Source organism: Heloderma suspectum, chromosome 6 (genome assembly GCF_057233095.1).
Source record: "Heloderma suspectum isolate Gila_16-S chromosome 6, 16-S_ref, whole genome shotgun sequence".
Lineage (NCBI taxonomy): Eukaryota > Metazoa > Chordata > Lepidosauria > Squamata > Helodermatidae > Heloderma > Heloderma suspectum.
This window is the reverse complement of record NC_139463.1, coordinates 68,704,824-68,732,802: the sequence shown is the minus strand read 5'-3', so window position 1 is coordinate 68,732,802 and position 27,979 is coordinate 68,704,824. Positions and strand designations below refer to the sequence as shown.

General features: G+C 46.9%; 2 protein-coding genes and 1 long non-coding RNA gene across 5 annotated transcripts in view; 1 reads left to right on the top strand and 2 right to left on the bottom strand.

The window, feature by feature from the left end:
• Nucleotides 1-2,815, bottom strand: part of LOC146341093 (TANK-binding kinase 1-binding protein 1-like) — a 48,955-nt gene extending 46,140 nt beyond the window's left edge. Inside the window, exon 1 of one of the 2 annotated variants that reach the window (XM_084804737.1) lies at nucleotides 2,336-2,815. The gene's annotated coding sequence lies outside the window, so the exon portion shown is untranslated. The remainder of the gene's footprint in view (nucleotides 1-2,335) is intronic. The other variant, XM_084804738.1, reaches the window with a different exon arrangement.
• On the top strand, nucleotides 469-26,067 carry LOC146341092 (uncharacterized). Its single transcript, XR_014783824.1, has 3 exons — nucleotides 469-675; nucleotides 20,989-21,142; nucleotides 25,095-26,067. It is a non-coding gene; the product is annotated as an uncharacterized LOC146341092 (long non-coding RNA).
• Nucleotides 25,054-27,979, bottom strand: part of KPNB1 (karyopherin subunit beta 1) — a 43,638-nt gene continuing 40,712 nt past the window's right edge. For both annotated transcript variants that reach the window (XM_084804734.1, XM_084804735.1), the window contains one exon: nucleotides 25,054-27,242. In XM_084804734.1, the coding sequence (XP_084660860.1) occupies nucleotide 27,242 (1 nt within the window). In that variant the 3' untranslated portion in view covers nucleotides 25,054-27,241. The remainder of the gene's footprint in view (nucleotides 27,243-27,979) is intronic.

The following is a 27,979-nucleotide window of genomic DNA, read 5'->3' as shown; positions in this document are numbered from 1 at the left end:
CGGCCTATCTGCTCACTGGCTCCACGCCTGTCAAGCAAGCAAGGGGAAGCAATCAGGAGGAAGGAAGAGGGAACGGAGCCACAACAGCTGGTGACAACGGTGGTGAGGAGGGAGACCCGCTGAGCAGAGGGGGGCCATAGAGTTGTCTTGCTCAAGGGCCCACAAGAACCTGGAACCACCACTACCTTATACGAAAGCCATCTCCGGAGAAGGGAGCCCTGGCAAGGGATTACGGTTGCCACAGGATCAGGGTGCAGAGGCGTGTGTTTGGAGGGGGGGATCACAGAAGCCTTAGATTGAAGCCTAGTATGAGTGGGATGCCGGACAACTCTGGGCAGGGGCGGGCGGGGGAGGAGAGAGAAAACGGGGATCAGGGTTTCAAACGCAAAACACCAAGGCCTCCATCACATCCTCTCCATTCCCTCTTCGGTTGCAAGGCTATATAATCAACAGGATGCAACAGAATCAGATACAAAAGCACAGGGAAACGGAAGAGGCAGCCTCTGCATCATGGATATCACAAGTCAGCCGTTGGGCTGGGAAGGGAGCCACACTTTTCACCATCCCAGATGCTCAGGAGCGAGCAGTGCTCACTCACTGGTGAGGAAAGTGCACTCTGCATGTGCTCAGAGGCACCCTTCCTCTATGATTGCTTCACGAATCCGGTTCTGAAGGGTAAGCCTGGACTCAGATTTGTACAAACTGATTAGGCAGGGGTGGGGGACAATATAAAAAAAGGGAAGAGTTGTAGGAAGTTGCTGGGGGTAGGGCAAAGCAGCCCAGAAGGGGACAGAGGGGAGAATGGGAGCAGTCAGACAGGCACCCATCATGCGATTATATGTTAGGGGGGGACGCAAGGTCTCTGGAATCCAAAGGGACTGGAACCGTGTTGTAAAAATCTATGGGGCAAGGAGATTAGGGTACAACTCTTTATTCATTACCTGTTTAGTACATATCTATCCCACCTCGCTTCTGTCATGGAATTCATGGGGGTTCCCAAGCAGTCTCCCATCCATGCACTGATCAATTAAACCAGCAAGGAGAAACCCTGGGATCAGGGTCAACATACAGTGTGGTTGTTTATGCTATACAGTGGGACAGCAACAAACACAGAAAGTGCAGCGGGGCACTCCAAAATGCAATCAGATTGGGAGGGGGAGGGGGGAACCATATCCAGGGAAGAGAAGTGCAATAGAATGGAAAGCAGAGGGGAACAGGGAGAATTGTTGGAGGCACTGAGCCAAGATGGTGCGAGATGCTGTACATAATGTACACAGGGTAGGAGCAGAGGAAATGGGAGCAGAAGGACGGAAAGGCCAAGAAATAACAGTGGGAATACGGGAGCACAGCTCCTAGCAGTCGGCTGGTACAAGATGGGGGGAAAGATTACTGGGGGGGTGGGGGGGAGTGCACAGATCCAAGGACCAGAAGTGCAAATGGAATGGAAAGTCAGGGAGGGAGAGGGGAAGGCATGGATCCTGAGCGTCAGGAACAGGATGGGAAAACAGTAAGTGGGGTACTGGTTGCAGTTTATTGGCACCATGCAATTAGCACCGTGCACTGAGATGTGTGGGGGAGAGAAACCACAGAAATTAGTTGGGATGAACCTTCAAAGTGGGGACAATGTAGAACTGGGCCTGGGGGTGGCATGCAATTCGCTCGGGTGGGGCATGGGGGCTGAGGGGGTGCACATGGGGAGAAGAGAGTGGGGGGTGGATTTGATGGACAGCAGCTTAAAAATCCGATGGCGAGCAAAGTTGAAGGGGCAGCATGGAACTGGGGGTGGGGTGGTCAAGGCATCTGGGGAATTGTGGGAGCGGCAAGCAGACCTGGAGGGGGGCAGCATAAAAATCAGATGGGGAGAGGCATATGTCTTCACGGGGGGGGGGAGCATGCAACTGGGAAGAGAGACAACGAAAGCGATGGGGGGCGAGGGCGGCTGCTAAGGAGTGCAGCCTTAGGGAGAGGAGAGATGGGGGTTCAGCAGCCATACAATTAAATGGGGAGGGAGAGCAGGCAAATAACTGGGGGGGGGGAAGCCCGGCCGTGTGCTTAAGAAGCCGCCTCCCCCTCCCACAGCGAGGCGCTGGGCCGCGGCCACGGAGCACCCAGCTGGCTGCCCTGGAGCGCCTCCGGGGGGAGCCATGTGGGTGGACCTCCCCTCTCCCGGGAGCAGCATCGTCACCTCCCCCAGGGCGCAGCGATCGGAGCGCATTCGTGGCCGAGGCGCCACCTTGGCTGCCCCCACAAAGGCTTCCCCCGCCCGTCTTTCTCCTTTTTCGCCAGGGGGATTATTGCGCGGGGGGGGGGTGCGACTAAGGGGGGGTGGACTTACATCACCTCCCAGCTTGGTTGAGAACGATCCTCCATCCTGAGGCGCTGAAGATGGTGCGAGCGGGCTGCTTTGGGGAGGTGCTTGCTGGGGGCCTGGGGGGAGGGGGGCTGCCTTCAGTGGCTCCCCCCTTTTTGTTTTCCTTGCTTCTCCGGCCCCCGGCCCCTCCTCGGTCTCCAGCGGCACGCTCCCCCTCCCCCAGGCTCACGCCACAAAGTGTGCCATCATCCGGCTGGCAGAACCACAACGCGACCCACGTGGTGGCATCACCTTTTGTGGCCTAGGGCGGCTCTGCCACACCTCCCCATTGCCAAAAATAAAGAGGGGCGCGGGGGACGGCGACGATCGCGGTGCTGGAAGGAGAGGAAATGTTTGCGAGGATTCCTCTCCCTCCTTCGCCTTCGCCGGCTGGCCTGGTATAGCCTCTCTCCCTCTCTCTCTCTCTCTCTTTACTTGCTCTCCCAGCTCCTGTTTCCTGCTCCTGACCGTACACACACGCGCATACACACACACCCCAGAAGCAGGAAACAGTCACAGAGCAAAAGAGGTGCCTACTGGGTTTTTTTATTTTAAAGAGAACCTGCAACAACAACGCCCCCTCCCCCTCCTGCCTATGAAACTGATCACAGCACAACCAGACAAGCCAAGTTGATGCGACTCACAGAGGAGTTGGGGCACCCTTTCTTTTGGGATTATTTATTCCTTCATCTTTGGTTTCAAGCCAGCGGTTACTTTCTGAAATGAGAGGTGATGAGACAGTGTCCCTGCCTTGGAAGCGCCATCCCTCCCTCTTTTACACACGCGCGCGCAACACACCCAATCCTATATTTACAGCTTTGAATGCTCTGGGATTAGGGTGGGAAAACAAATGCGAAAGTACCGAATTCGGAAATTTGATCTAGATTAGTCAGCAAGGCTTCAGATGTAAAACGATCCGTCAAAGTGACATTCGAAAGGCAACAGTTGAAAACATGAATAAGGATGTATTTAAAAAACAAAGCAAGTGAAAACGTCCAAAATGCAAAAAGCCAACTGCAATTCTGAACGAATTGCCTTATTTTGAATACATGCAGAATTTATATATTTTTCCATCTCCTATTACAATTTTTAAACACACACACACGTAAATAACATGTCCGGTATAAACCTATGAAGATAAAGAAAATATTTATGGAAGATGCTGAACAGACACACTATAATGTCCAATAAAAACCTATAAAGGTAGACAAAATATTAATGGCAGATGTCGAGAAGAAAATTATGTCACAAACAATTATGCAGCATATTATTGGATACAGGCCATGTTGTTGTTCAGTCGTTCAGTCGTGTCCGACTCTTCGTGACCCCATGGACCAGAGCACGCCAGGCCTTCCTGTCCTCTACCCCCCCTTCATTGGATATGGCTCATGCTGAAGGGTAACATTCAATAGTATAACTATAACATTATTAGGCATGATAGATCTATTGAAGAGTGGAAAGTTATTTTGAAAGGAATAGGTACATTTCCTGTATGCAGAAATCTGCAAGATGCCCTCTACAAAATCATCTATATGTTGTACCTGATGCCACAAAAATGAAAGAGAATGCATAAAATATGTATGTAAGTAACTTATTGTAAAAATAGAAGCCTTGATGGCATGCAGCATATAAAATAAACATTACATTCAGTCATGACAAATTAATATCAAGTGTGTGAAGAAGTGGGAGGGGAGAAACAGCACTTAGATATTCTTGTTATTATCCCTACTATCTACTGCAATCCTGTCCGTAAAATCCTAAATTTAGCTGCTAAAACAGCAAATGGGGTCACTTTTAAAATTACAGATTTATCCACATCATTTATTAGGACTACCATATTAGTGGATTTCCTGCCCTGGCAGGGGTTGGATTAGATGATGTCTGAGGTACCCTCCAACTCTATGATTCTATAATATGATTTATTGAATAATATGATTAATCGAATAATATGATTCTTCCAAAGTTAAGGCCCAAAGAACATAAAAATGTTGGAAATACTGTGTACTTCAAGCAGGTTCTGGGCCATGAAGGACTCTCTGGTCTTTTTGCTGCTGTCCCTCTGGGATCTGTGACTACTTGCACAGAGTGGAACCTGCTTGTGTAAGGATCATTCAAATCCTTGCCTAGCTATGGTAGCCTTGCAGAACTCACAAGCTTTCATCCAAACCTACCTTGAAGGACTGTTGTGTTTTGAAGATGAGTTAGCCAAAAGTATAGATAGTTCTAAGGAATACCAGTGATCAGAAAAATGCCATGTTGGGCAGGGGGAGATAAACTGTGCTCCTGCTCTCCAATTGGTTTCTAATATTTGAAGCAGGCAGTGCCTGTCTACTTGCAAGCTTACCTTTGCCACCATAAGGACCAGGAACTTGTTTTTTTGTTTTTAAAGGGGCGGGGGAAATGGAGAATTCCCAGATGCAGAATTTGTGCAGACATTTTTAGCAACTCCACTTCTAATGGTGCCCTAAACAATAAGACAAGAAAATGAGGGAAGGAACTAAAGAAGATGGGGGAAAGGAATTAGAACAACATCGGAACACGTGAGCTCTGTTCTGATGCCACATCTCACCAAGGGCCTCTCTGGCCTGGCCTTCTGTTCAGACAGTGGGCAATCAGATGGTTATGGGAATCCCACAAGCAGGACATGAGGACAACAGCAGCCTCCCGCTGGTTTTCCCCAGCAACTGGAAGTAATATGTAGCAGTATGGTCATGATGGTAGCCTCATTCTCCATGAAGACAAGGTGGAACGCTTGAAGACCACCCAGGATACAACTCTGGGCTGCATTATTGTGGGCAGCAATGTGGCCTGAAATGGACCAAGCCAGCACCTCTTCTCATGTGACACCCTTGCCTTCTGCGGCAAAGACGAATCATTCTGCTGCCCGCTGTTCGCGAGGAGGCAGATTTCTGCGCTCCGCGCTTGCAGGACAGGCTGTTAGGTGGGCAGTGCAGCTCTCTGTTTTCTTGGCCCATTTTTTAAAAGGAATACACAGCCAGGTTATATGTAGCTCCGCTGAAGGCCCAGAAAGAACAAGCTCCTACTTCAGCACCTTTGGGTCCTGAAGATGTTAGTCGTGGGGTGGGGAGAAGGAGACGGGGGGGGGGTGCTATGGCTCAGGGCACATGTTTTGTGCTCAAGTTGATGATCCCAGGTTCAGTTCTCAAGCACTAGGGTTGCCAGCGGATGAGCACAGCCCCTGCTCCTGTCCCAGCAGCTTGGCCTGGGGAACCTAGTGGGTGAGAATATCAGCTCCACCCCATGAAAAGCTCCTCCCACTGATCCCTGCACGGCAAACCCCTGTTACTAGCAAAGGATGGAACCCGGCGAGGTTCTTCTTGTGGTGTTATGGCTGGAGCAGCGTCCCCCAATGCAGCGCCCTCCAGATGTGCTGGACTACAACTCCCATCATCCTCAGCACACCCCGTGGCTGAGAATGATGGGGGCTGCAGTCCAGCACAACTGGAGGGCGCTGCATTGGGGGACGCTGGGTTAAGTTCTCCATCAAGGACTATGTATTATGTATTATGTATTTATTTATTGCATTTATACCCCGCCTGTTTTCCTCTTGCAAGGAACCCAAGGCGGCTTACATTATCCTCCTCCTCTCCGTTTTATCCTCACAACAACAGCCCTGTGAGGTGGGTTGGGCTGAGAGTCTGTGACTGGCCCAAAGTCACCCAGCGAGCTTCCATGGCCAAGTGGGGACTAGAACCCGGATCTCCTGGCTCCCAGTCCGTCACTCTCACCACTACACTACACTACACTGGCTCTCTAGTCTCCCTAGGAGACCGAGGATAATCCAACGTAAGTCCTACTTAGAACAGACCCATTGAAATGAATGGGATTTAAGTTAACTTAAATCCCATTCATTTCAATGGGTCTGTTCTAAGTAGGACTTACGTTGGATTATCCTCAGTCTCCTCAGTCCTAGGGAGACCGAGGATAATCCAACGTAAGTCCTACTTAGAGTAGACCCATTGAAATGAATGGGATTTAAGTTAACTTAAATCCCATTCATTTCAATGGGTCTGTTCTAAGTAGGATTTACGTTGGATTATCCTCAGTCTCCTCAGTCCTAGGGAGACCGAGGATAATCCAACGTAAGTCCTACTTAGAACAGACCCATTGAAATGAATGGGATTTAAGTTAACTTAAATCCCATCCATTTCAATGGGTCTACTCTAAGTTGGAGCAATGTAGGATTTTACCCGAGCTTCAGCTCCCTCTCAGCTCACCGGGTGACCTCTGGTCAGTCACTGTCTCTTCGCCTAACCCGCCTTACAAGTTTGTTGTGAGGATAAACTGTGTGGAGAACCATAGATGCCGCTGTGAGCTGCTTAGGAAAGGTGGGATACCAATGGAATGAATAAACTAAAAGCCGAAAACCATCTTGGGTAGCAGGGACAGAAGCAATCACGCCTCGATTTCTTGGAGGACCGCTGGCTGTCCGAGTAGGCAAGCCTTTCTGAACCTGGTGCCCTCAGGCCACAACTCCCTTCAGCCCCCACAAGCATGGTCAGCAGGCAGGCATGGCAGGGCTCGCCCCCAGGTGTTGGGGGCGACGTCAGGCTGGGGAGGCTGGAACAGACCATTCGGGGCTAAACGGACCACTGTTCTGACTGGGCTTCAGAGAGTCATGTGAGAAATAATATTTGACTTCATTCGTTTCATTCATTTATGCCCCACCTTCCTTCTTAAAGGAGGGAATGTGGGTTGCCTGAATAGTCTCCCATGCAAACAACAACCCAGCCCAGACCAGCTTAGCTGCGACCGAGTGGCTACCTCAAGTTCCTTCAGACCACGCTCTGGGACCCTGTCTGTGCCTCAGATGTTTTCAACCGCCTTTCCACACAGGAGGGCTGGAAAGTTTAAATCAGTCTTGCTTGACCCGGAACCCTCCAGATGTTTTAGACTACAACACCCACCATCCCCAGCCAGCATGGGCACTGGGGGTGATGCGAGGTGCCACCCAAAACATCTGGTTGGGGAAGGCTCATAGGGTGTAGACCCTTGGGCCCCTCATATACTACAAGGAAGGTGAAACCACACAAGACTAGTGAGTCAATCCCACTTTAAAGTGGTCAGAGATGGGACAGACCCGTACGTCATCTTGGAACTGGGCCCAAAATCTCCCTGTGGGGAGGAAGATAACCAGTGTCCCTCCCTTCGCCATCACCTTCTGCTGTCATGCACATCATGTAGACACATTCCGTATCAGCGTCTCCTCAAAACAACCCAAGTCTATTATGGGTCCACCACCTTCTGTGCTGCCCACTGGTGGTCGTACCTTCTCCGCCTCTCACCAGGTATGTTTCCCTCATCCGTGTCTTCCACCCAGGTGCCAAGGCTGCCCCTTCACTTCAGCCAAAGTTCCAAGCAGCTTGCACGGAGCTGGACTTTTCCTTTGCTAGCATCCATCATAGTCCATCATGGCTGGTCTGGTGTTTGCTGAATTCAGTGGTTCCTTATGCCTAGCAGATTCAGTGGTTTCTTGGGCCAAAAGCCACAATTAAAACTATTCAAGGCAGCAATAAAATGATGATGATACCTCAGATGCCAGTTGTATTGATTAATTATTGGAATGTTAATTTTCAAGATAGTCTTAAAAATGTTTTCTCTTTTGTAAGTATGTCCTTAGTATTATGTTTGTGATAATATTTTGTATTTCTCTAATAAAAAGGCAATACATATTTTTTTAAAAACAGCAATATTGTAACACCAAAACTAAAACCATAAAAACTATTGAAGGCAGCAATTAAAAAAAAAAATGTATCTCAATTCCCAATCTAACTAAATATGTTTTTCCCAGCTCCTAAAAACCTGTCCCAAAAGAGAGCTGCCAGAGAAGGGCCCCTACTCTGCATCTCCTCTCTTGTCTCCTTTAACTCAGCTTCACCAACAAAAGGAAACCAGAAAAAAGGCCTGTCCTGCAGGTCTTTTAATTACAAAAAAGGGAGGGGGTTTCATAAGGACAGAGTAGTTGCAGACTGGCATCAGAAGACTTTAATGTAATTGAAATTACTATGTTGGGATTCAAAGCCATCTATTAACAGCCATCCCACCTGGCTGTGGCAAAGGGAGAGATGAGAGGATGGGTCTCAGCTGAGGGACCAGCTGCCATTTGGCTCCTCATGGTCCTGAACTGTCTCTGTTCAAGACAGTCATATAAGAATAATGTAATTTGAAGAACTGGTATTGGAATTTGCTCAATTTCCTCTTCCCTCCCCAGTCCTTTTTCCTTTGGTGTCATGTCTATTAGATTGTAAACCTGCTGGCAGGGGCTGTCTCTCTTTTTAATCTCTGTACAGTATCTAGTAAATTTTAGGTGCTTTATAAAATATAATAACCATCATCATCTGTAAACTTTATCATTAGAAGTTTCAACAGAACCTAACAGCTGGACCTATTCACTGCAGTGTTGAAAGTGGGCAAGAACTAAGAGGTAAGGAAGATCTGAAAAGCGTTACCGAGTCCCAGTAAGGCATTTCACCTAGATCCCTCTCTGAGTTTAGACTACCAGCAAAATATGGTTTGGATCCAGATTTAGTAATGCTTAAAGTAGACTAACTGAAATCTATGAGGCTTAGGTCAGTTATGATTAATTTGTTTGTTTATTTATTTATCAGATTTATTAGCCACCCATCTGGCTGGCTACCCGGCCACTCTAGGCGGCTTACAGTACTAATAACAAGATGAAATACAACGAATTTACATACTCAACTGAACAAAACAATATAAAACAACAACACTGCTCTACAAAACCCTAATCCACCCCAAACGCCCTCCTGAACAGCCAGGTTTTAAAGCCCGGCGGAAGCTCATCAAAGATGGGGCATAGTGGAGGTCATTAGGGAGGGAATTCCACAGAGTGGGGGCCACCACAGAAAAGGCCCTCTCCCTAGTCCTCACCAGCTTAGCTGTCCTGGCTGATGGGACAGGAAGAAGGCCATCCGAGGCCGATCTCGTTGAGCCACGTCCCTAGTGTTGTTGGAGGCACTCCTTGAGATAGGCTGGGCTGGAACTATATAGGGTTTTAAAGGGCAATGCCAACACATTTAATTGGGCCCGGAAAACAACTGGTAACCAGTGCAACTCCTTCAGCCCTGGCTGCCTTTAATCAGGCAGGGTGCCACGTTCTGCACCAGCTGCAGCTTCCTAACCATCTTCAAGGGTAACCCCATGTAGAGCGCATTACAGTAGTCTAGATGAGAGGAGACCAGGGCATGTACTACCGATGGGAGCAGATGGTTGGGAAGGTAGGGGTGCAGCCACCATATCAGATGGAGTTGGTACAGTGCTGCCCTGCTCATGGCTGACATCTGAGCCTCCATGGACAACTGGGAGTCTAAAATGACCCCCAGGCTGTGGACCTGGTCCTTCAGGGGCAGCCGCACCCCATTGAACACCAGGTCAACATCTCTCAACCTCCCCTTGTCTCCCACCAAAAGTACTTCAGTTTTGTTGAGGTTCAGTTTCAGCTTAGTCCTTTCCATCCAGCCACTCACCGACTCCAGTCACTTGGACAGGGTTTCTACAGCCAACCTTGGCGAGGATTTAAATGAGAGGCAGAGTTGCGTGTCATCTGCATACTGGTGACACCGCACCCCAAACCTCCTGATGACAGCCCCCAGCGGCTTCACATAGATGTTAAATAGCATCGGAGAGAGGATGAAACCCTGTGGCACCCCACAAGTGAGCGGCCAAGGATCTGAAGTCTCCTCCCCCCAGAGCTACCTTCTGGTACCTGCCGGAGTAGAAGGAATGGAAGCACCATAATACAGTGTCCCCTGTGCCCTACCCCTCCAGGAGGATACCGTGGTCGACGTTCCGATATTCCATTGATGTCAACAGGTCCATTCTAAACATTACTAAATCTGGATCCAACCCCGTATGATTATAACACAGAGGCAATATAGAGCATATTGCATAGCTGCACTGAGATAATGCACTATAAAGTGCTTCACACGCCTTCTCTCAGCAATTCTTACAACAACCCTGTATGGTAGGCCGGTACCTTCATATTGCCAGGAAGTGGCTTGCCAAAGGCTACCTAGTGAGTTCAGAAGTGGGCTGACTAAACTCAGGCCTTCCAGCTCATCGCTCACACTCTCTATCACTGTTCTATAACTTTTTGCTGGTGTGGATTAAATGGCCTGCAACCTAGAGAGGTAGCACAGATATTGAAGGCCCATTTATTTAAACCCTTGACTCAAAAGGCAGCATCAGTCACACACCATCCTCTATCCTAGGGGTGGGCAGAAGGTAGATCTCCAGATGTTTTGAGATTCAACTCCCAGAAGCCCTTACCAGCACAGCCAATGGTCAGAAATGCTGGGACCTGGTCCCAAACATCTGGAGATCAACTTTCTGCCCACCCTTCTGTACAATCCAGGATGCAGTGGGGCTTGCTAGTGCAAGGTCCTTGCAGAGCAAATCACTTGAGGTGGAGCTTATGCAAACACGCCAAGCCTCATGTTGTAGAGATAAGCAGAAACTGCAGCATTAGCCAACCTGACGTACCAGGAAAATTCCTTGCCAAACCCCAAAAGAGCTTTCAATTGGAATCTGAGCATGAGCAAAGAAAAAGAAAAGAATGCCACCTAAGATTCTGTCTCTGGGATCTACCTTATAACCTACATTATAGGACGATGCACCGAATAAAGAACAAGTGAGGAGGAGGTGCTGAAGGAGACATATTTTAAACAGAGCAGACAACTTTTGCATGAACAATTGCAAAAATAGCATTCTGGCCAGGATTAAGTCTGGTTTTGCAGAATTTAGATTTCTGGATTGTGCAGTTTTAGCTTTAATGCCTTACATAGCGGTAAGGGAGGCACCCTGTTGCAGCCTATATAAGAGAGGCCAGTTACGCATCACCAGAAAAGAGGACAATCAGCGTGTGCTGATTTATATGTACAGGTGCAAATTTGGAAACAATCACTATAATTTAAATAGAAATACAATACATCTCACCATAGGGGGGAAGACCAGGTGACCTGTGTGCCGTCTGCTCAGGCTGCTCTCCAGGCGCTCGCTGTGGATGGGCAGCTTCAAGGTCCCTGTCCTCCTTTCGGATGTATATCTTTAAGCCAAAGGTGGTCTTGACAGTCCTTCAAAGAGAGGACTGTAATGTAGTACACATGGTCACCCTACTCTCTCTCTCTCTCTCTCTCTCTCTCTCTCTCTCTCTATATATATATATATATATATAACTATATATACACTATAGTACCCTACTATATATGGAAGCAAGACAAAGGAGGTGGTGGGCTATGGGAAAATCCTTTTTGCACCTAGGATTCAAAAATAAAACACCTTGCTCACAAATAGGTCTATAGAAGTAGAAAGGAGAAAGAAGGAGAGAGGCAGGCATCATTTCCAGGGTGATTTGTTTCTTCTCCTTCTCCTTCTCCTCTCTCCCGATTTGCTGTCGAATGCTTTGAACTACAAAGTAGGGTTCACCGTCAGCTCTGATATTAAAGTTGATGGAAGGGAAGCAAAAAAAAGAAAGAAATTGAACAAACAAACCATACACGCGGGGGGGGGGGGGAGAGGGGGAGAGAGAGAGAGAGAGAGAGAGAGAGAGAGCGCTAGCATGCATTTCCCCCATCTGCCTAGCTTTATTGTGTGAGACTAGGCAAGTGACTCAGAGGCAAAATGTAACATCTGGAGCGATAAGAAAATCAACGTTTTTCTGTCAAGAAGCAAAGGGAGGAAGCCCCCCCTTCTTGGGCTCATTTCTCACTGAGGTGGCAAAGCTGTGCTTGAGCTGTATCACTTTAGAAGGGGGGGGGTGTCAGCTGTTTGAATGTTTCTCCATATAGGAAAAAAATTGCACTAGCTAGGTAACTAACATGTCAGGGAGAAAGGTTCTAGACTATCCTTCTTCCTGACATGCTAGTTTTCTACGTGCAAAGAGTATTTTATATAGAGAAGCACGTGGGCCTCCACCTGCACTCTGAAGTGGTACAGCCCAGATACAAGTGTGCCGCCTCAGTCACGAGAAGCTAAGCCTTGTATTGGCCAGACAGAGCTCTTAAGGGTGCCATAGACAGGGGACACAGCTCCATGTTAGATTTCCTGTCTTTCTCCAGGGGACAGACAGCAGGGTTGTCAGCTTTGGATTTTGAACATACTGGCCCTCTAGGCAGGGCTGGAGCTGAGCCAGACAGAGCCAGGGGGGCACCAGGATCAAACCTCGGGCAGAACCTCGTGCGCTGGCACGCTATCTCCTTACGTTGGACCCAGACACTCCACTCTCTTCCTTCCCTCGGCCTAGATAGAAACCCTGCTGCAGGCCTAACGTTTGTAGATGCTTGGAGGCTGGTGGCTCCGATGTCACTGGGGCAGTGAATCGGCTCTGGGTTTCAGTCAGAATCCCAAAGGAGCTATCCAAGGGGATGAACCCACTCCCACCTCGAGTTCTGACTGAAACCTGGAGCGGATCCACTGCCCCACTGACATTGGAGCCAACAGCATCCACTGCTCGGAAGCCTCCGTCTGTAACCTTGTTATGTGACCAACACCAGCGTGGAGCCACAATCAGTGCTGAACAGACCACAGGCCTAGCGCAGCCTTCCCTAACCTGGTGTCCACCAGATGGATCAGATTATAGCACCCACCATCCCCAGCCAGGATGCCCCACTGATGGAGTTGTAGGGATGATCGGAGTTGTAGTCCAACTCTTCCGGAGTTTGGGGAAGGCCTAGAGGATCACAGAGCAGGATCAAGCTGGCATCTAGAAGAGCAGGTGACGTGTGAACCCTGGCAGAATCTTGACGTCATTATCAGCTTTTCAGATCCCAATAGGCGGCCTGTGGCAAACCGGTTTTGTGGGATCGGTTCCAGCTTCTTCCTTCTGATGAAGTGGACAAGGTGCTTTCATCTGTAAAGCCGACTACCTGCTTACTTGATCCTTGCCCATCTTAGCTCATTATGAGCTGCAGAGAGAGGCTGGGTAAGGGGATCAGGGTGAACGCCTCCCTTGAGGAGGGAGTGATGCCATCAGCCCTAAAGGAGGCAGTGATAAGACCGTTCTTTAAAAAAGCCCTCCTTGGATCCCCAAGTCTTGAACAACTTTCGCCCAGTTTCAAATCTGCCATTTTTGGGCAAGGTGATTGAGCGGGTGGTGGCGATGCAGTTGAAGGCACACTTAGAAGCTGATTACCTAGATCCATTTCAGCCAGACTTCAGGCCTGAGAATGGGACAGAAACGGCCTTGGTCGCCTTGGTGGATGATATGAGGAGGGTTTTGGATAGGGGTGAATGCTCCTTCCTTGTTCTCCTCGACCTCTCAGCGGCTTTTGATACCGTTGACCACGGTATCCTTCTGGACCTCCTGGAGGGGTTGGGCACTGGAGACACTGTATTATGGTGGTTCTGGTCCTTCCTCTCTGGCAGGTGCCAGAGGGTAGCACTGGGAGAGGAGGTTTTGGACCTGTGGCCGCTCACTTGTGGGGTGCCACAGGGTTCCATCCACTCCCCGATGCTATTTAACATCTATGTGAAGCCGCTGGGGGCTATCATCAGGAGGTTTGGGGTGCGGTGTCATCAATATGTGGATGGCACGCAGCTCTACCTCTCGTTCAAATCTTCACCAGGGTTGGCCGTAGAATCCCTGTCCAAATGTCTGCAGATGGCGAGTGGCTGGATGGAAAGGACTAAGCTGAAACTGAACCCTGACAAGACTGAAGTACTTTTGGTGAGAGACAAGGGGAGGTTGGGGGAGGTTGACCTGGTGTTGAATGGGGTGCAGCTACCCCTGAAGGACCAGGTCCACAGCCTGGGGGTCATTTTAGACTCCCAGCTGTCCATGGAGGCTCAGGTGTCAGCTGTGAGCCAGACAGCACTGTACCAACTCCATCTGATATGGCAGCTGCGCCCCTACCTTCCCAACCATCTGCTCCCATCAGTGGTACATGCCCTGGTCTCCTCTCATCTAGACTACTGTAATGCACTCTATGTGAGGTTACCCTTGAAGATGGTTCAAAAGCTGCAGCTGATGCAGAACGCGGCAGCTTGCCTGATTAAAGACAGCCGCCGATGTGATCACATTACTCAGGTGCTGAACGAGTTGCACTGGTTACCAGTTGTTTTCCTGGCCAAATTCAAGGTGTTGGTTTTGACCTTTAAAACCCTATATGGTTCCGGTCCAGCCTATTTCAAGGAGCGCCTACAGCAACACCAGACGGGCCGCTCAACAAGATCAGCCTCAGATGGCCTTCTGTCTGTCCCATCAGCCAGGATAGTGAGGACTGGTGAGGACGAGGGAGAGGGCCTTCTCTTTGGTGGCCCCCACTCTGTGGAACTCCCTCCCTAGGGAACTCTGCCATGCCCCCTCTTTAATGAGCTTCTGCCACGTGTTGAAAACTTTGTTGTTCAGGAAGGCATTTGGGGTGGGTTAAGGTATTTTGAGAAATACGATGTTTTAATGTGGAATTTTATTGTTTTAAACTGTTGTATTATTGGTCATTGTCCAGAGTGGCTGGGTGACCAGCCAGATGGGCAATTAAGAAATTCAATAAATAAATAAAAATACTGCTTAGAGCGGTAAAAAAAAATGCTGACTAGTCATCAGCCTTAACACACAGTCCTTCAACTGCTGATGGTTCAAAAGAGCACCCAGCTGTTGTCGGGAGCTGCCCCTTTTCAGCATGTAATTCCTTTGGTGAGGGAACTGCACTGGTTCCCTATTTGCTACCGGGGCAGGTTTAAGGTTTTGGTACTAGCGTACAAAGCCCTAAACAACTTGGAAACAGGATACCTGAGAGAGCGCCTCCTCCCTTACCAAACCTGCCTGGTCACTGAGGTTATCAGAGGGCATGCTGGTGGTGGTTCCACATGGACCTATGGCCCGATTGGAGTCCACCAGAAGAACAGCGTTCAGTGTGGTGGCCCCTTCTCTTTGGAACTCCCTGCCCTGGAGGTCAGGGAGGCCCCAACATTGTGTTGTTTCTGGCGCCTCCTGAAAACAGCACTGTTCCAGGAGGCATTCCCTTACTGACCAACCACGGCTTTTATTGGCATTGTTTTTAAAAAGCATAATTTTAATATGGCATTTTAGCATTTTTATTCTTTTACTATTTTACCTCTTATGTTCACCACTCCGAAATCTGTTTTAGACATGGAACGGTATACAAATACCATAAATAAATAAATAAATTTTAACAAATGCAAGTCTGTAGGACAGTGGTAACTAGTAGCCCTCCAGAGGCTTTGGCCTACCATGACTCCTGGCTATGCTGTCTAAGGCTCATGCAGGTTGTAGGCCAAAATATCTGGAGGGCCACAAGTTGCCAAGGCTTTATTTCAGTCTGGACTCAGCTCTAGAAACTCTTTTCAGTGTTTTGGGCTCAGCCCTGGAAACTCTTTTCAGTGCTTTGGGTTCAGCCCTGGTGTGCACAAAGTAGCTGTGTGTGTCCCTCCACGATGTGATCACTCTCCAATATTGGGGATAAGAACATAAGAAGAGCCCTGCTGGATCAGACCAAGGGTCCATCTAGTCCAGCATTCTGTTCACAGTGGCCAACAGCTGTCAACCAGGAACCCGCAAGACGGGCATGAGCGCCACAGCACCCTCCCACCCATGTCCCCCAGCAACTGGTGCACATAGGCTCACTGCTTCTGGTACTGGAGGTAGCACATAGCCATCAAGACTAGTAGCCCTTGATAGCCTTTTCCTCCAGGAATTTGTCCAGCCCCCTTTGAAAGCCATCCAAATTGGTGGCCATCACTACATGCTGTGGTGGCGAGTTCCATAGTTTTAGTATGTGCTGTGTAAAGAAATACTTCCTTTTCTCGGTCCTGAATCTCCCACCAATCAGCTTCATGGGATGACCTTGAGTTCTAGTATTATGAGGGGGGGGGGGAAGTCTCCCTATCCACATTCTCCACACCATGCATAATTTTGTACACCTCTATCATGTCTCCCCTTACCCTCTTTTTTTCCAAGCTGAACAATCCCAGCTGTTGTAACCTTCTCATAAGGGGCTCCAGCCCCTTGATATAGGCTTTAGGGCAGTTACCTGCTTAGAGAGGACAGCCTTCAAACCATGCAAAACTCTTGACAACTCTCTCATTAGAAACCAGCTTCTTGAATTAATAGTGGAAAAACATGGTGCCCGGAACCTCAAACACAGTGGTCAAAACATTGCTCAGCTCGTTTCAAGAACGAGAGGTTCTAGCCTGGAAGGCGCATGCATGCTCAAGGCCCCATTTGCTGCCAGTCTGTTTTTGAGCACAATTCAAAATGCTAGTCATGCCCTATAAAACCATAAAGGAGAGGGCCTTCTTGGTGGTGGCCCCCCATTTATGGAATGATCTCCCTGATGAAGCCTGCCTGGCACCAACATTGTCAACTTTTCAGTGCCAGGTTAAAACTACCCTCTTCTCTCAGATATTTGGCAGCATATAAGGAGTCTCTTTGTCTCTGGCGGGTTTCCATTGTTTAAGATATATGTTGTGTGTGCTATTTGTTCTATGTCATTACGTGAATGGTTTTACACGTTATATAATGTATTTTAATGGCTTTAATTTTTGCAAACTGCCCAGAGACCTTCGGCTATGGGGCGGTAGAGAAATATAAGAAATGAAATGAAAATGAAGGGTGCAACCCTATGCATATTTAGACTGGAAAAAGTCCTACAACTCCCAGCATTCCCCAGCCATCCATGCTGGCTGAGGAATGCTGGAAGTTTTAAGACTTTTGCCTGTCTAAACATGGATAGGATTGCACCAGAAATGGTTTTTAGTAAGTCAGCTGCAAAGTCATTTGTTTACTTGCATTGATGTAGCTACGTTCAAAGCAGGGACCCAGGCCGGATTGACTGAAGACAGAGGTGACAAAGATGTGGGTGGATGCCACCCTCAAAAATGAGCTTGAAGGTCATGTTCAAGGTCACACATCACTGCATGGCATGGGTTAAGCTACTTTGGGGGAAACTGTTGCAGCTCTGAAAATGTTGGCTTGGATCACCTGTAGACAGAATTGGATACAGATGTATCTAACAGCATGCACACTGTGATGGAGGGCAAAGCATATTACCACACCATGTATGTGCATATATTGGCATACAAAGCTCTGTGGCACATATAGTAGTGACCCATGTTGGAGTCATGGGTGGTGACCAATCATCATGAACTCTATAGGGGAGTAAAAAAGACTGGCACAAAGTAGTGGATACTTTCCAGTGTAAAGGTCTAGCCAATGGAGATAACCTTTGCAGTGTGGTAGAAAGTCTGTTACTAGTTTTAGGTGAAAAGCAGCTCAAAGATCTCAAAGAAAACTTCAGTGCTCAACAGAGTAACTTGATCCAGGCATAACAGTAAACCAAAATACTTAGGAATCTAACTTACCATTATATTGGAACCAGGCCACTGTGTCGAGCCCTGAAGTTTGATATAGCGTTGAGCTGCTTTTCACCTAAAACGAAGATCATGGCATCTGGCCCCATCGCTTCCTGGCATATAGAAGGGGAAGAAATGGAAGCTGTGACAGATTTTATTTTCTTGGGCTCCAAGATCACTGCAGACGGTGACTGTAGCCATGAAATTAAAAGACGCTTGCTTCTTGGGAGGAAAGCTATGGCAAACCAAGACAGCATAGTAAGAAGCAGAGACATCAACTTGCCGACAAAGGTCCGTCTAATCAAAGCTATGGTTTTCCCAGTAGCAACGTATGGCTGTGAGAGCTGGACTATAAGGAAGGCCGAGCGCCGAAGAATTGATGCTTTCAAACTGTGGTGCTGGAGAAGACTCTTACGAGTCCCCTGGACTACAAGGAGGTCAAATCAGTCAATCCTAAAGGAAATCAACCCTGAGTGCTCACTGGAAGGACAGATACTGAAGCTGAAGCTCCAATATTTTGGCCACCTAATGCGAAGAGAAAACTCTCTGGAAAAGACCCTGATGCTGGGAAAGACTGAAGGCAAAAGGAGAAGGGGACAGCAGAGGATGAGATGGCTAGATAGCATCACCGATGCAATATGAACTTGAGCACGCTCCGGGAGAGAGCGCAGGACAGGAAGGCCTGGCGTGTTATGGTCCATGGGGTCACGAAGAGTCGGACACGACTGAACAACAACATCTGGTAGTCTCCTTTAGGATTCTGGCTTGTCAGGAACTAGCAAACGTGTGGGCACATGCTGCGTGATTGCTTCTGCTTGGCTTCTCCTGCCAGCAGGAGTAGTCAAACGAAGTAAGAAAGCTCTGTCCTAGTAAGCATGATGTCCAAACTGGGATCCTTGGCTTGTTAAGTCTTGTAACAAACGTGCATCATAAACCAGTGTTTGGTCTTGGTTTAGGATTCTGGCTTCCTAGGAGTGTCTGCAGTGCCACCATTTATTCCAGCCCTGTTGCTTAACAACCTCCTCACACTCTTTAGGCAAGTAATTACAAGCTGCTGACATTCTGTAAACCTTCTACCTTCGCATTATTGAACATAATTGCTTGCAAGCAACTTACATTGGACATTTTGCATCTACATGCACATGCTTTTATCTTGTACCTGCTTTAAAGGGTATGTTGTTGTTGTTGTTGTTCAGTCGTTCAGTCGTGTCCGACTCTTCGTGACCCCATGGACCATAGCACGCCAGGCCTTCCTGTCCTGCGCTCTCTCCCGGAGTGTGCTCAAGTTCATATTCATTGCACTGGTGATGCTATCTAGCCATCTCATCCTCTGCCGTCCCCTTCTCCTTTTGCCTTCAGTCTTTCCCAGCATCAGGGTCTTTTCCAGAGAGTTTTCTCTTCGCATTAGGTGGCCAAAATATTGGAGCTTCAGCTTCAGTATCTGTCCTTCCAATGAGCAGTCAGGGTTGATTTCCTTTAGGATGGACTGATTGGACCTCCTTGCAGTCCAGGGGACTCGTAAGAGTCTTCTCCAGCACCACAGTTCCAAAGCATCAATTCTTTGGCGTTCAGCCTTCCTTATAGTCCAGCTCTCACAGCCATACATTACTACTGGGAAAACCATAGCTTTGATTAGACGGACCTTTGTCAGCAAGGTGATGTCTCTGCTTCTTACTATGCTGTCTAGGTTGGCCATAGCTTTCCTCCCAAGGAGCAAGCGTCTTTTAATTTCATGGCTACAGTCACCGTCTGCGGTGATCTTGGAGCCCAAGAAAGTAAAATCTGTCACTGCTTCCATTTCTTCCCCTTCTATATGCCAGGAAGTGATGGGGCCAGATGCCATGATCTTCGTTTTTTTAATGTTAAGTTTCAAACCAGCTTTTGCACTCTCCTCTTTCACCCTCAACAAGAGGCTCTTGAGATCCTCTTCGCTTTCTGCCATTAGGGTGGTATCGTCTGCATATCGGAGGTTGTATTTATGGTCATAACTTTGTAAACAATTCAAAGAATTTGTTCATTCCATGCATCAAATTATAGGAAATGAGTTGTCTAACTAATCTGTAATGGCCTTGAAATAGCTGCATGGAATAGTTAAAACAGTACAGCAGTTCAAAATCATAGTTTCTGCCATAATTTCTGGTGTTTTGGTCACTCAAGCCCTTATGGCACATCACCTGTCAAAGATACATTTCCACTGGTATTATATGTTTGGCCGCACATCGCCTTAATTTCATTTGGTGTCTAGTATATCTGAAGCAGTTCATTGCTTTTGGAGCTGCAAATTTCCGCCAAAGTAGCCTAATCCATGCTTCGCTGGGATATGGGACCTTAAAAATAACCCCCAGGATGATTTTTGGCAGCGGCATCCATCCACACCTCCTTTGTCAGCCTACATACAATTGATCTGGGACGAGTGCTGCCTGCTTTTCACATGCCAACACTGGTTACTCACTTTCTAAGCACTTATTGATGTTGGTAGGCTTACTATTTGCAACTAGGATACTTGAAGAACTGCCTTCTCTCGCATGAGTCCACCTGCCTGGCTATTCATTGGAGGCCTTTCTCCATATCCCACTGTGATCCGAGGATCAGGTATCCAGAACCCAAATTGCGGAACTTCCTACTTGGGAACTAGTAATGCAGTTAGGTAATTTTAGACACTGGACTTCATGGTCTTACTCTCCACCTCCAACGAGCAGGGATGGGTAACTCAGGCCCAGTGGCCAAATCTAGCTCTCTGGGGTTCCCCAGACACCATGGCCCCATCCCCTTTCCCCAAGCTACTGATCACTGGATAGTTTCCTGGCTTTTGTGCAGTTTCCCCTCTTCTAAAAGGTTGAAATGTCTACCCTGAACCTTAGTTACTTGCAGGAAGAGATAAAATATGCAGGTAATTTTGGGTTTTTGGACCCACCCTTTTTGCCTTTGGTCCTGCCTACTGCTGGAATGCAGCCCCCAAGAGCTTCTTGGAAATGGAATTCAGCCCTTCAGCCAAGAGGTTCTGCGCCACTATTTTAGACAGCGATTGGTGTGCATTACTCTACTTGCTTCAAGATGCAATACACCAACCCTGCTAATTTATTATAAGCCTTCTGCCGGGTGGGATCCTGCACTTCTGCCCCAGTGTCCTGTCCTAGGGAAACCCAGACCCCCCCACACACACTTTGGCTTTTCAGCATCTGGTGAAGACTTTTCTGCTTTGCCAACCTTTTGCATTATCTTAAAGGGAGGGATTTTGGAATTGTGCTTTTGCTGGTTCTGGGATTTGTTGGCACTATTTTATTTTTCAGATTGTACTAAGTTGGATTCAGGCTGGAGTAGACCCATTGAGTAGATTCACGCAGCAGTTAACCATGCCACAGGACTGTCGCAGATAATGGTCTCGACCCTGAACCTGGCTTTGAATCTCCACTCATTCATGAATAGAGGCAGTGTGATGTAGAGGTTAGTGTCAAGACTGGTACTGCAGAGATTCAAACCCCCAGTCTAGCATGAAGCTCAAGGTAGGTGACTTTGGGGCATTCGCTGAGAGCCAGTGTGGTGTAGTGGCGAGAGTGTTGGGCTAGAAGCTGCAGACAAGAAAGTTCCCTGACCCTCTTGTCCTTCGTGACTGGCCAGTGCATCTACCTGGGGACTGTACAGTGCATCAAATCACAGGCTCCTTCTGATGTTCCCACTTCTGTACTAATGCATTCAGAATAAAGATAAACCATGTGGTGTTTTGTTTTGTTTTTTTAAAAAAACCCCGCATGATTAAAAGGGGGTTATCACAGTACACATATTATCTCATATTTGTCCTAACACAATTGGGATATGTTTATATATAGAAAAAGTCTAATAAAGACAGCCAGGGTGGTATAGTGACTAGAGTGTTGGACTGGGAGATCCGGGTTCTAGTCCTCACTCGGTCATGGAAGCTCACTGGGTGACTTTGGGCCAGTCACAGACTCTCAGCCCAACCCACCTCACAGGGTTGTTGTTGTGAGGATAAACTGGAGAGGAGGATAATGTAAACCACCTTGGGTTCCTTGCAAGAGGAAAAAAGGGGGGCATAAATGCAATAAATAAATAAATGCAATACGTAAATAAATACAATCAATCAATCTTCACTGTCTCTCAGCCTACCCTACCTCACAGGATTATTGTAAGGAAAAAATGAGGGGTGGAAAAAATATCATGTATACCACCTTGAGCTCCTTGGCAGAAATACAGAATACAAAATGTGAGTAACAATAAATAAAGCTCGGTGGATCTTGGGTCAGTCACTCTTCTGTAGCCAAGGCTCAGCATGAGGTGGAGGAAGGGTGACATACAAGAGAAGTAAAGACCAGAGTGAAAGTTTGAATTTCATCTGCTTAACAAAGCAATCATCAATAGGTTCTCCCAAAAACAAAACAAAAAACCCTTCAGCGGTGCAGTAGGGAGAATAAACCTCTTACAAAACAAACTATAGATTTCCTATACAGAGATTTACGCTAAAAAGGGTTAGGGACTGCCAAGGCCATAAATTTGATTTTATAACATGCCCAAGGAGCATCTTAAGTAATTCTAAAGCAGGAAAAGAACCATCAGCTTTATTTCTGAACAAAACTGCCAGAAATCTGTAGTGCCAGAAATGGCACTACAGATTAAGCCTGTTTCATCAGGCCCAGGCCTCATCACTGACGGTAGAAAGCTCAATTTGGCGTCTGAAACCTGGAATTTGGGAAGCAAAAATTCAAGTGCCTGAGTATGTGCAGAGTACCTCTACCTCACCACTTCATAATCACAGCACACCCTCCATATACTCCCAAGATTTGAGCAGCACTGTTCCCAAGACATTTAGTAAAGATCCCAGGCAGACCTGAGCCCCAGTACTTTTCTTTTAAGAAATTAAGCAATGGCGGCTTCAATTTGGGCTGAACACTCTTCCTCCTTAAGCAAAACATCACTTGCCCTGTTTCAGCAATAAATATATCCATGCATGGAAACAGCCTTCCACAGGCAACTTGCTATGCTGGGGTGATGGGAAAGAACAAAGGAGTCCCAAAACAGCCTGCTGTATGCAGAGAATGGAAATAATTCCATCTATAGCAGCTTGCAGCCATGTTACATCTCACTCCAAGAGCATTTTTGCTGCCTCTTGCATTTTATGGCCTTTTGACCCCATTTACAACCCTCCACCCCCACCCCATACGCCATGCATGTCTGTATTTGCCAGCTAATTATACACTTCATATAATGAACTAGGCTCCAGCTCTGAAAGCTTGTCACATTAATTTAATATGCCACAAAATTAGTACAACAGACTAAATAGCTACTCTGCTGGAACTGAACAAATACAAGAGTCGTGTGACCTTAAAAGATTAGTATTTTGTGGCATCAGCTTTCACATGCTGAAACACACTTGGCCAGACACACGAAGTGGATAGGAGCACAGGAAAGTGTGAAGGGAAAAAGCTTTTTGTAAGGTGAGAGACGCTATCTGAATGTGTTTGCAGCTCTATAGAAATCCTATAATGGATTTCTATAGAGCCACATAGGTCCAGTAGCATTTGATATTGCTGGGAGTTTATCTTGATTCACTGGGCCAAAATGCCTTCTTTGGCTTGAATTTAACATTCACTTAATAAAATGCATTTTTTACTCAGACATTTGCTAAAGCTTATTTCAAGATAATTTGCTTGGTCATGAATTGGTGCAGACCCTTTTCACACTGCTAGGAATCTGCAAGGCCATCAGGCTGCAGAAGTCTGAAAGAACACGAACAAAGCTGCTTTTTATATTGGGGGAAAAAAGGACATTCCTAGGCCTTGTGGACACAAAATTAAATAAAAAAGCTGCAAAGCTGTACTCAGCTTCTGCTAAGCTTCACAATCCAAGGGCTCTTACCAGGAACACTGCTTAGTAATTTAATGTGAATGCAGCCTTGTAAATAAGCCCACAAGAGTTAGTAGCCTGCAAAAAAATAGTACTAGCTTGCTGGGAGCTGGCAGATGAAGACAAGAGCTTTATGCTGCATTTCTACGTTGGGCATGAAGTTGCTTCCCTCCCCTGGAAGCCCATGTGGTTTCCATAGTGGGTGCATAGAAACCCAAACCTCCTCTACCAGCCTGCTCAGTTGCCTGCATGCTATTCCTGATCACCTATGGCTGCCAGGCGAGTGCTTAAATACAGTTACATTCATGGAGATTTTAATGTTAATTGTAATATTTTTACAGATCTTTTAATTAGCAGGCTGCATTTCTTCATTCCTAGTTCCTACACTAAACATGAATGAAGCACAAAGATGACACAATTGGAAGCCACTCACAAGAAATAGGTTTGCCTTTAAAAGGTCTGTGAAAATACATGAATGCTGTAAAGGAAGCATGTGTGTCTATATCCCAAAACCTTCTAGAGACAGACCTGCACAACCTCTGCCCTATAAAGCCAGATGCAGTTCACAAGCTCACCTCAATCTCAAAGCACCTGGCATGCCAAAATTCACGGCTGATGGGCCGCATTCATTTTGGAGGGTCACAAGGCATGCAAGGCCTGCTCCAGGACAACCTGAACTGCACACCTAATTCCTTTCATATGACTTTGTAGAGTCTACAGTAGCTGGCTGCCGTCTTTGTCATACGGAGAAGCATGGTATGATAGCTCCATGCTTCTCTCCGCATGGAGAAAAGGGCAGTCCATTTCTCAGTGCAGAAAAAAGAGCAACTGCTAAATGCCTCTTTCTGCCCAAAGAATGGGGATGGATGACATCAGGGGACGGGGCTTCAGGGGACGGGGCTTAAGGGAAAAGCCCCTTGGCATCACCCACCCACTCGGTTGGTCCCAGGAGACAATCCACCTCCAGGATCAATCCAGTTCCCCACCCCTTTATAGAGAGTGGCAACCCTCCGGTTGGCTGTGCAATAAAGACATTTTGATACACACATTAATTTGGATCACTTCGCTATTTCCAGCCATGAAATATTTCCTCTTATCCACACAAGCTGTTGTACCTTAAGGTACAGCAGGGATGCAGTTGAAATCTGCAAGCTTCCAGATGCATTCCCTTAACTTTGAAGCCTCCCAGAGAAACCTAATTCCATTGCTCCTCCCCCAAGAAGGATTTTGGGGTGTGTGCATATTTTTTAAAGTACAGCAGCTTGTTGTTGTACTAAGCCAAAGAATTAAGTATGAGAACTGGTAACAGCACTAACTTGACAGGTTCCCTCTTGGAGCATGTACAGAGTGGCCCTTGCTAAATAGGGAATGGCTTACAGAAGTCTATGCTCAGGGAAAAGGTGCTTTCAAGACAGAGGCTGACCTTAGCTCCAGCCTCTGCCATTTTAGGAATCAAACACTGACTGGCAAGAGAAAAAAAAGTAAGACACGGTTTTTGGTTTCCACTACTAACTCAGTGTACTTTATTCACCTGCAGCCTACAGCTGAACAGCCAACACTGGACAGAGTTCAGTAGCACTGAGGAATGATCAGATCTCCCCTCCGCACACCCCTCTCCCCAATTCAGGAATGGCTTTCGTTTTTGTGGGCAACTTTCAAAGAAAACCCCACCCCAAAGAAAAAAGGCATTAAGAAAAGGTGGACCCAGGTTTGTAAAAAGCCCATCTTTCAGACTCATGCTGGAACTTCCTGCTTAGCCACCTGGTCTTTTTTTGTACACTGATTCAAGAAGTCGGCACTTGGGGCTGCAATTCTGGACCTGGCACTGAAAGGCACGCGTCAGATACCCTGTACAAGAAACTGGCATGCTTGCTTTCCAATGAGGATGGGAAACTGAAGAGGATCCCAGGATGAGCCTGAGAAAAGTGCGGAGGCAGAGAAGGGATGCGAGAGATAGGTTCTTTAAAAAAAATGCTTCTTGGAAGGCATTAGATTCCCTACCTAACAAGGTAAGCTTGAAAAGCACCCAAATTTTAAAAGCCCCTAAGCATCGATAGCTGCATAGTTAGAAGCAGGTGTCTCTCACCCCCTCTGCCTTCTTTTAAGAATTTTGAACAGCTACAGAACTGTTGCCTCTCCCCATACACTGTAAGAAATTTAAGAAAAGGGTTATTTAAAAAAGTTATGAAATTGTATGGAGTTTAACAGGTACACTGTAGACCCTAGCACACAGTTACCCATCTAGCTTTCTTTTTTTGTAAAAAAAGAAAAAAGGATTTCCTGTTTACTTGAAAGACCAATAGAAAATAAAAGTAGTACTGGGGGGAATGTTTGACACCATTTTATTAATCTTCAACTGCAGTGGAAAAATATAACCTTTTACAAGTGCCATCCTGTGTAAGCTCAAGTCAGTATATATATATTTATATAAATTTTTCCTTTTTGAAGTGCAGCAAGACTAATACCGTATCAGAATCAAATAAAGAGAACAAATAGGCCAAGCGGTTTCCAAATCGTACTTTTATCTTTTTGCTTTGTTTGAACATTTGAATTTCAACCTCATTTTTGCAATCCAAAATATTTCCTGAAGGTTTTGTTTTTCTTGTTTGGACTTCATTTCCTTTTTAACTCTTTGGCACAGTTGTGTGTGGTTCGGGCTACTTTGTTCACGCCAAGAGAGGGGCTTTGTCCCTTTGGGTTTATTTTTTTGTTGCCAAATCATAGCAGAGTTGTGTTTTGTTTCAAAGCCTCACATCCCGTTTGGAGAAATTGGATCCTAATCTCTCTACTAACACGCGAGAGTTTTTCTGGACACCCACCCCACCCCACCCCTGGTTTCTACATTCACAGTTGAACAAAATAAGGAAGGAAAGGCGCTTTTTAATGAAACAAGATCGTGAAAAAGTGTCACGACGGGAGCTTTGAACATCCCACCAGCGATTCCCTAAAGAAGCCCTATACTGAGCAACTTCTCTTCCCCCCTCCCCCCTTAAACTCTCTTACTCTTCTGCTGCTTCAAGTAGACTGAACTTGTTAGTTTATGAAATGCAACTGCTAATCTCTTCAGTATTTCTTTTGGGAAAGATTAACTGCAATGACTTAAAGTTGAGAATGTAGATACCGCCTCATTCACACACACTCACTCTTGAAAGAAAATCCTTCACCCTTCCCGTTTCTCTCGTGCACTGACAGCGTTGTGCAGCCAAAAACTCCCCTCCCCCCTAAAAAGGTGACTGAGGTGGGCTGGGGATCCCACCTCCTCCTCTCTCTCCAGCAACGAAAGCCAGACCTTATTATATGAGCATTCACATTGAGCCTGAAGCTAGCTTTCCTCTTTCCATCATCTCCCTCTTCACTGGCCAAAAGACACAGAAGTTAGTCCTTGTGTCTTGTCAGAAGAGACTGCAATGAAGTACGGAAATCAATCGTTTTCCACTTCCTGGAGGCAAGCGATGACAAGGTTTTGTTGCTACGCAAGTCAGTGATTAGCTCCATTAACAGCGCTGCTGCTGTTTGCCGTGGCTGGATTTTCACCGTGGTGTGTTTTAAGCCTCTCACTCACTCATCCTCTCATTCCCAAACACTCAGCATCCGTGCACACGCCTCACTTCCGGGTTGGGTTTTTTTCTCAATAGATTGGAGATTTCCAGTGGGGGTCTCATGTGTCATCCCAATGGTAACAGATCTGTAAGAAAAGGGAAATGGTGAGAGAACAAAGCCAGACAAAGAAGAAAAATTGCAGACTCTAGCAACAAATACAAGATCACTTAATTAATGCCATGGATTTTCTTTTTGCAGGGAACCCTTTCCACTTGGAAGTTTGTCTGTTGCCACTGTGTAGCGTTCTAAAGAATTGTCTAAGGCTTGTTGCCTATCTGCTGGGCTTCACTGTCACTTTATGTGAACTGGGAGTGCATTCCAGGACAGTCTGTAGTGGCAGGAAAGCTCTCTTTCAAGTAAACTTATTGCCATTATTGATCTTCTCACTGAGGGATCGCCAACAGGCTTCCAAGGAGCCCAAGGGTCCCCCCGGACACAGGTGGAAAGCTGCCAAGTTCACACATGCCAAGATTTAAACTGGGGACATGCAGCTCATGCACTACGCTACACTACAGCACACCAGCTTCCAGTAAGCTGCACCAACTGCACACTTACAGGCAGGGTTATATGCCGAGGACCAAAAGACTCTGTTAAACAATCAGAATTAAACAGACCTTATTATTTTCCATAATTTATTCTGATGGAATTTTTCAGCAAGTACTGGGAAAATGAGACGAAGTAGATATTTGGAACGGGAGGACCTTAGAGGCAAGGGCCATGGTCTAGTAGGTGCAAGGTCACCTGCTACATATTTGTTATAGCCAAGAAGAGATTTCCACTGAGAAAAGAAATGTCTCCATCTGACATTAGTTCTCTGAACTT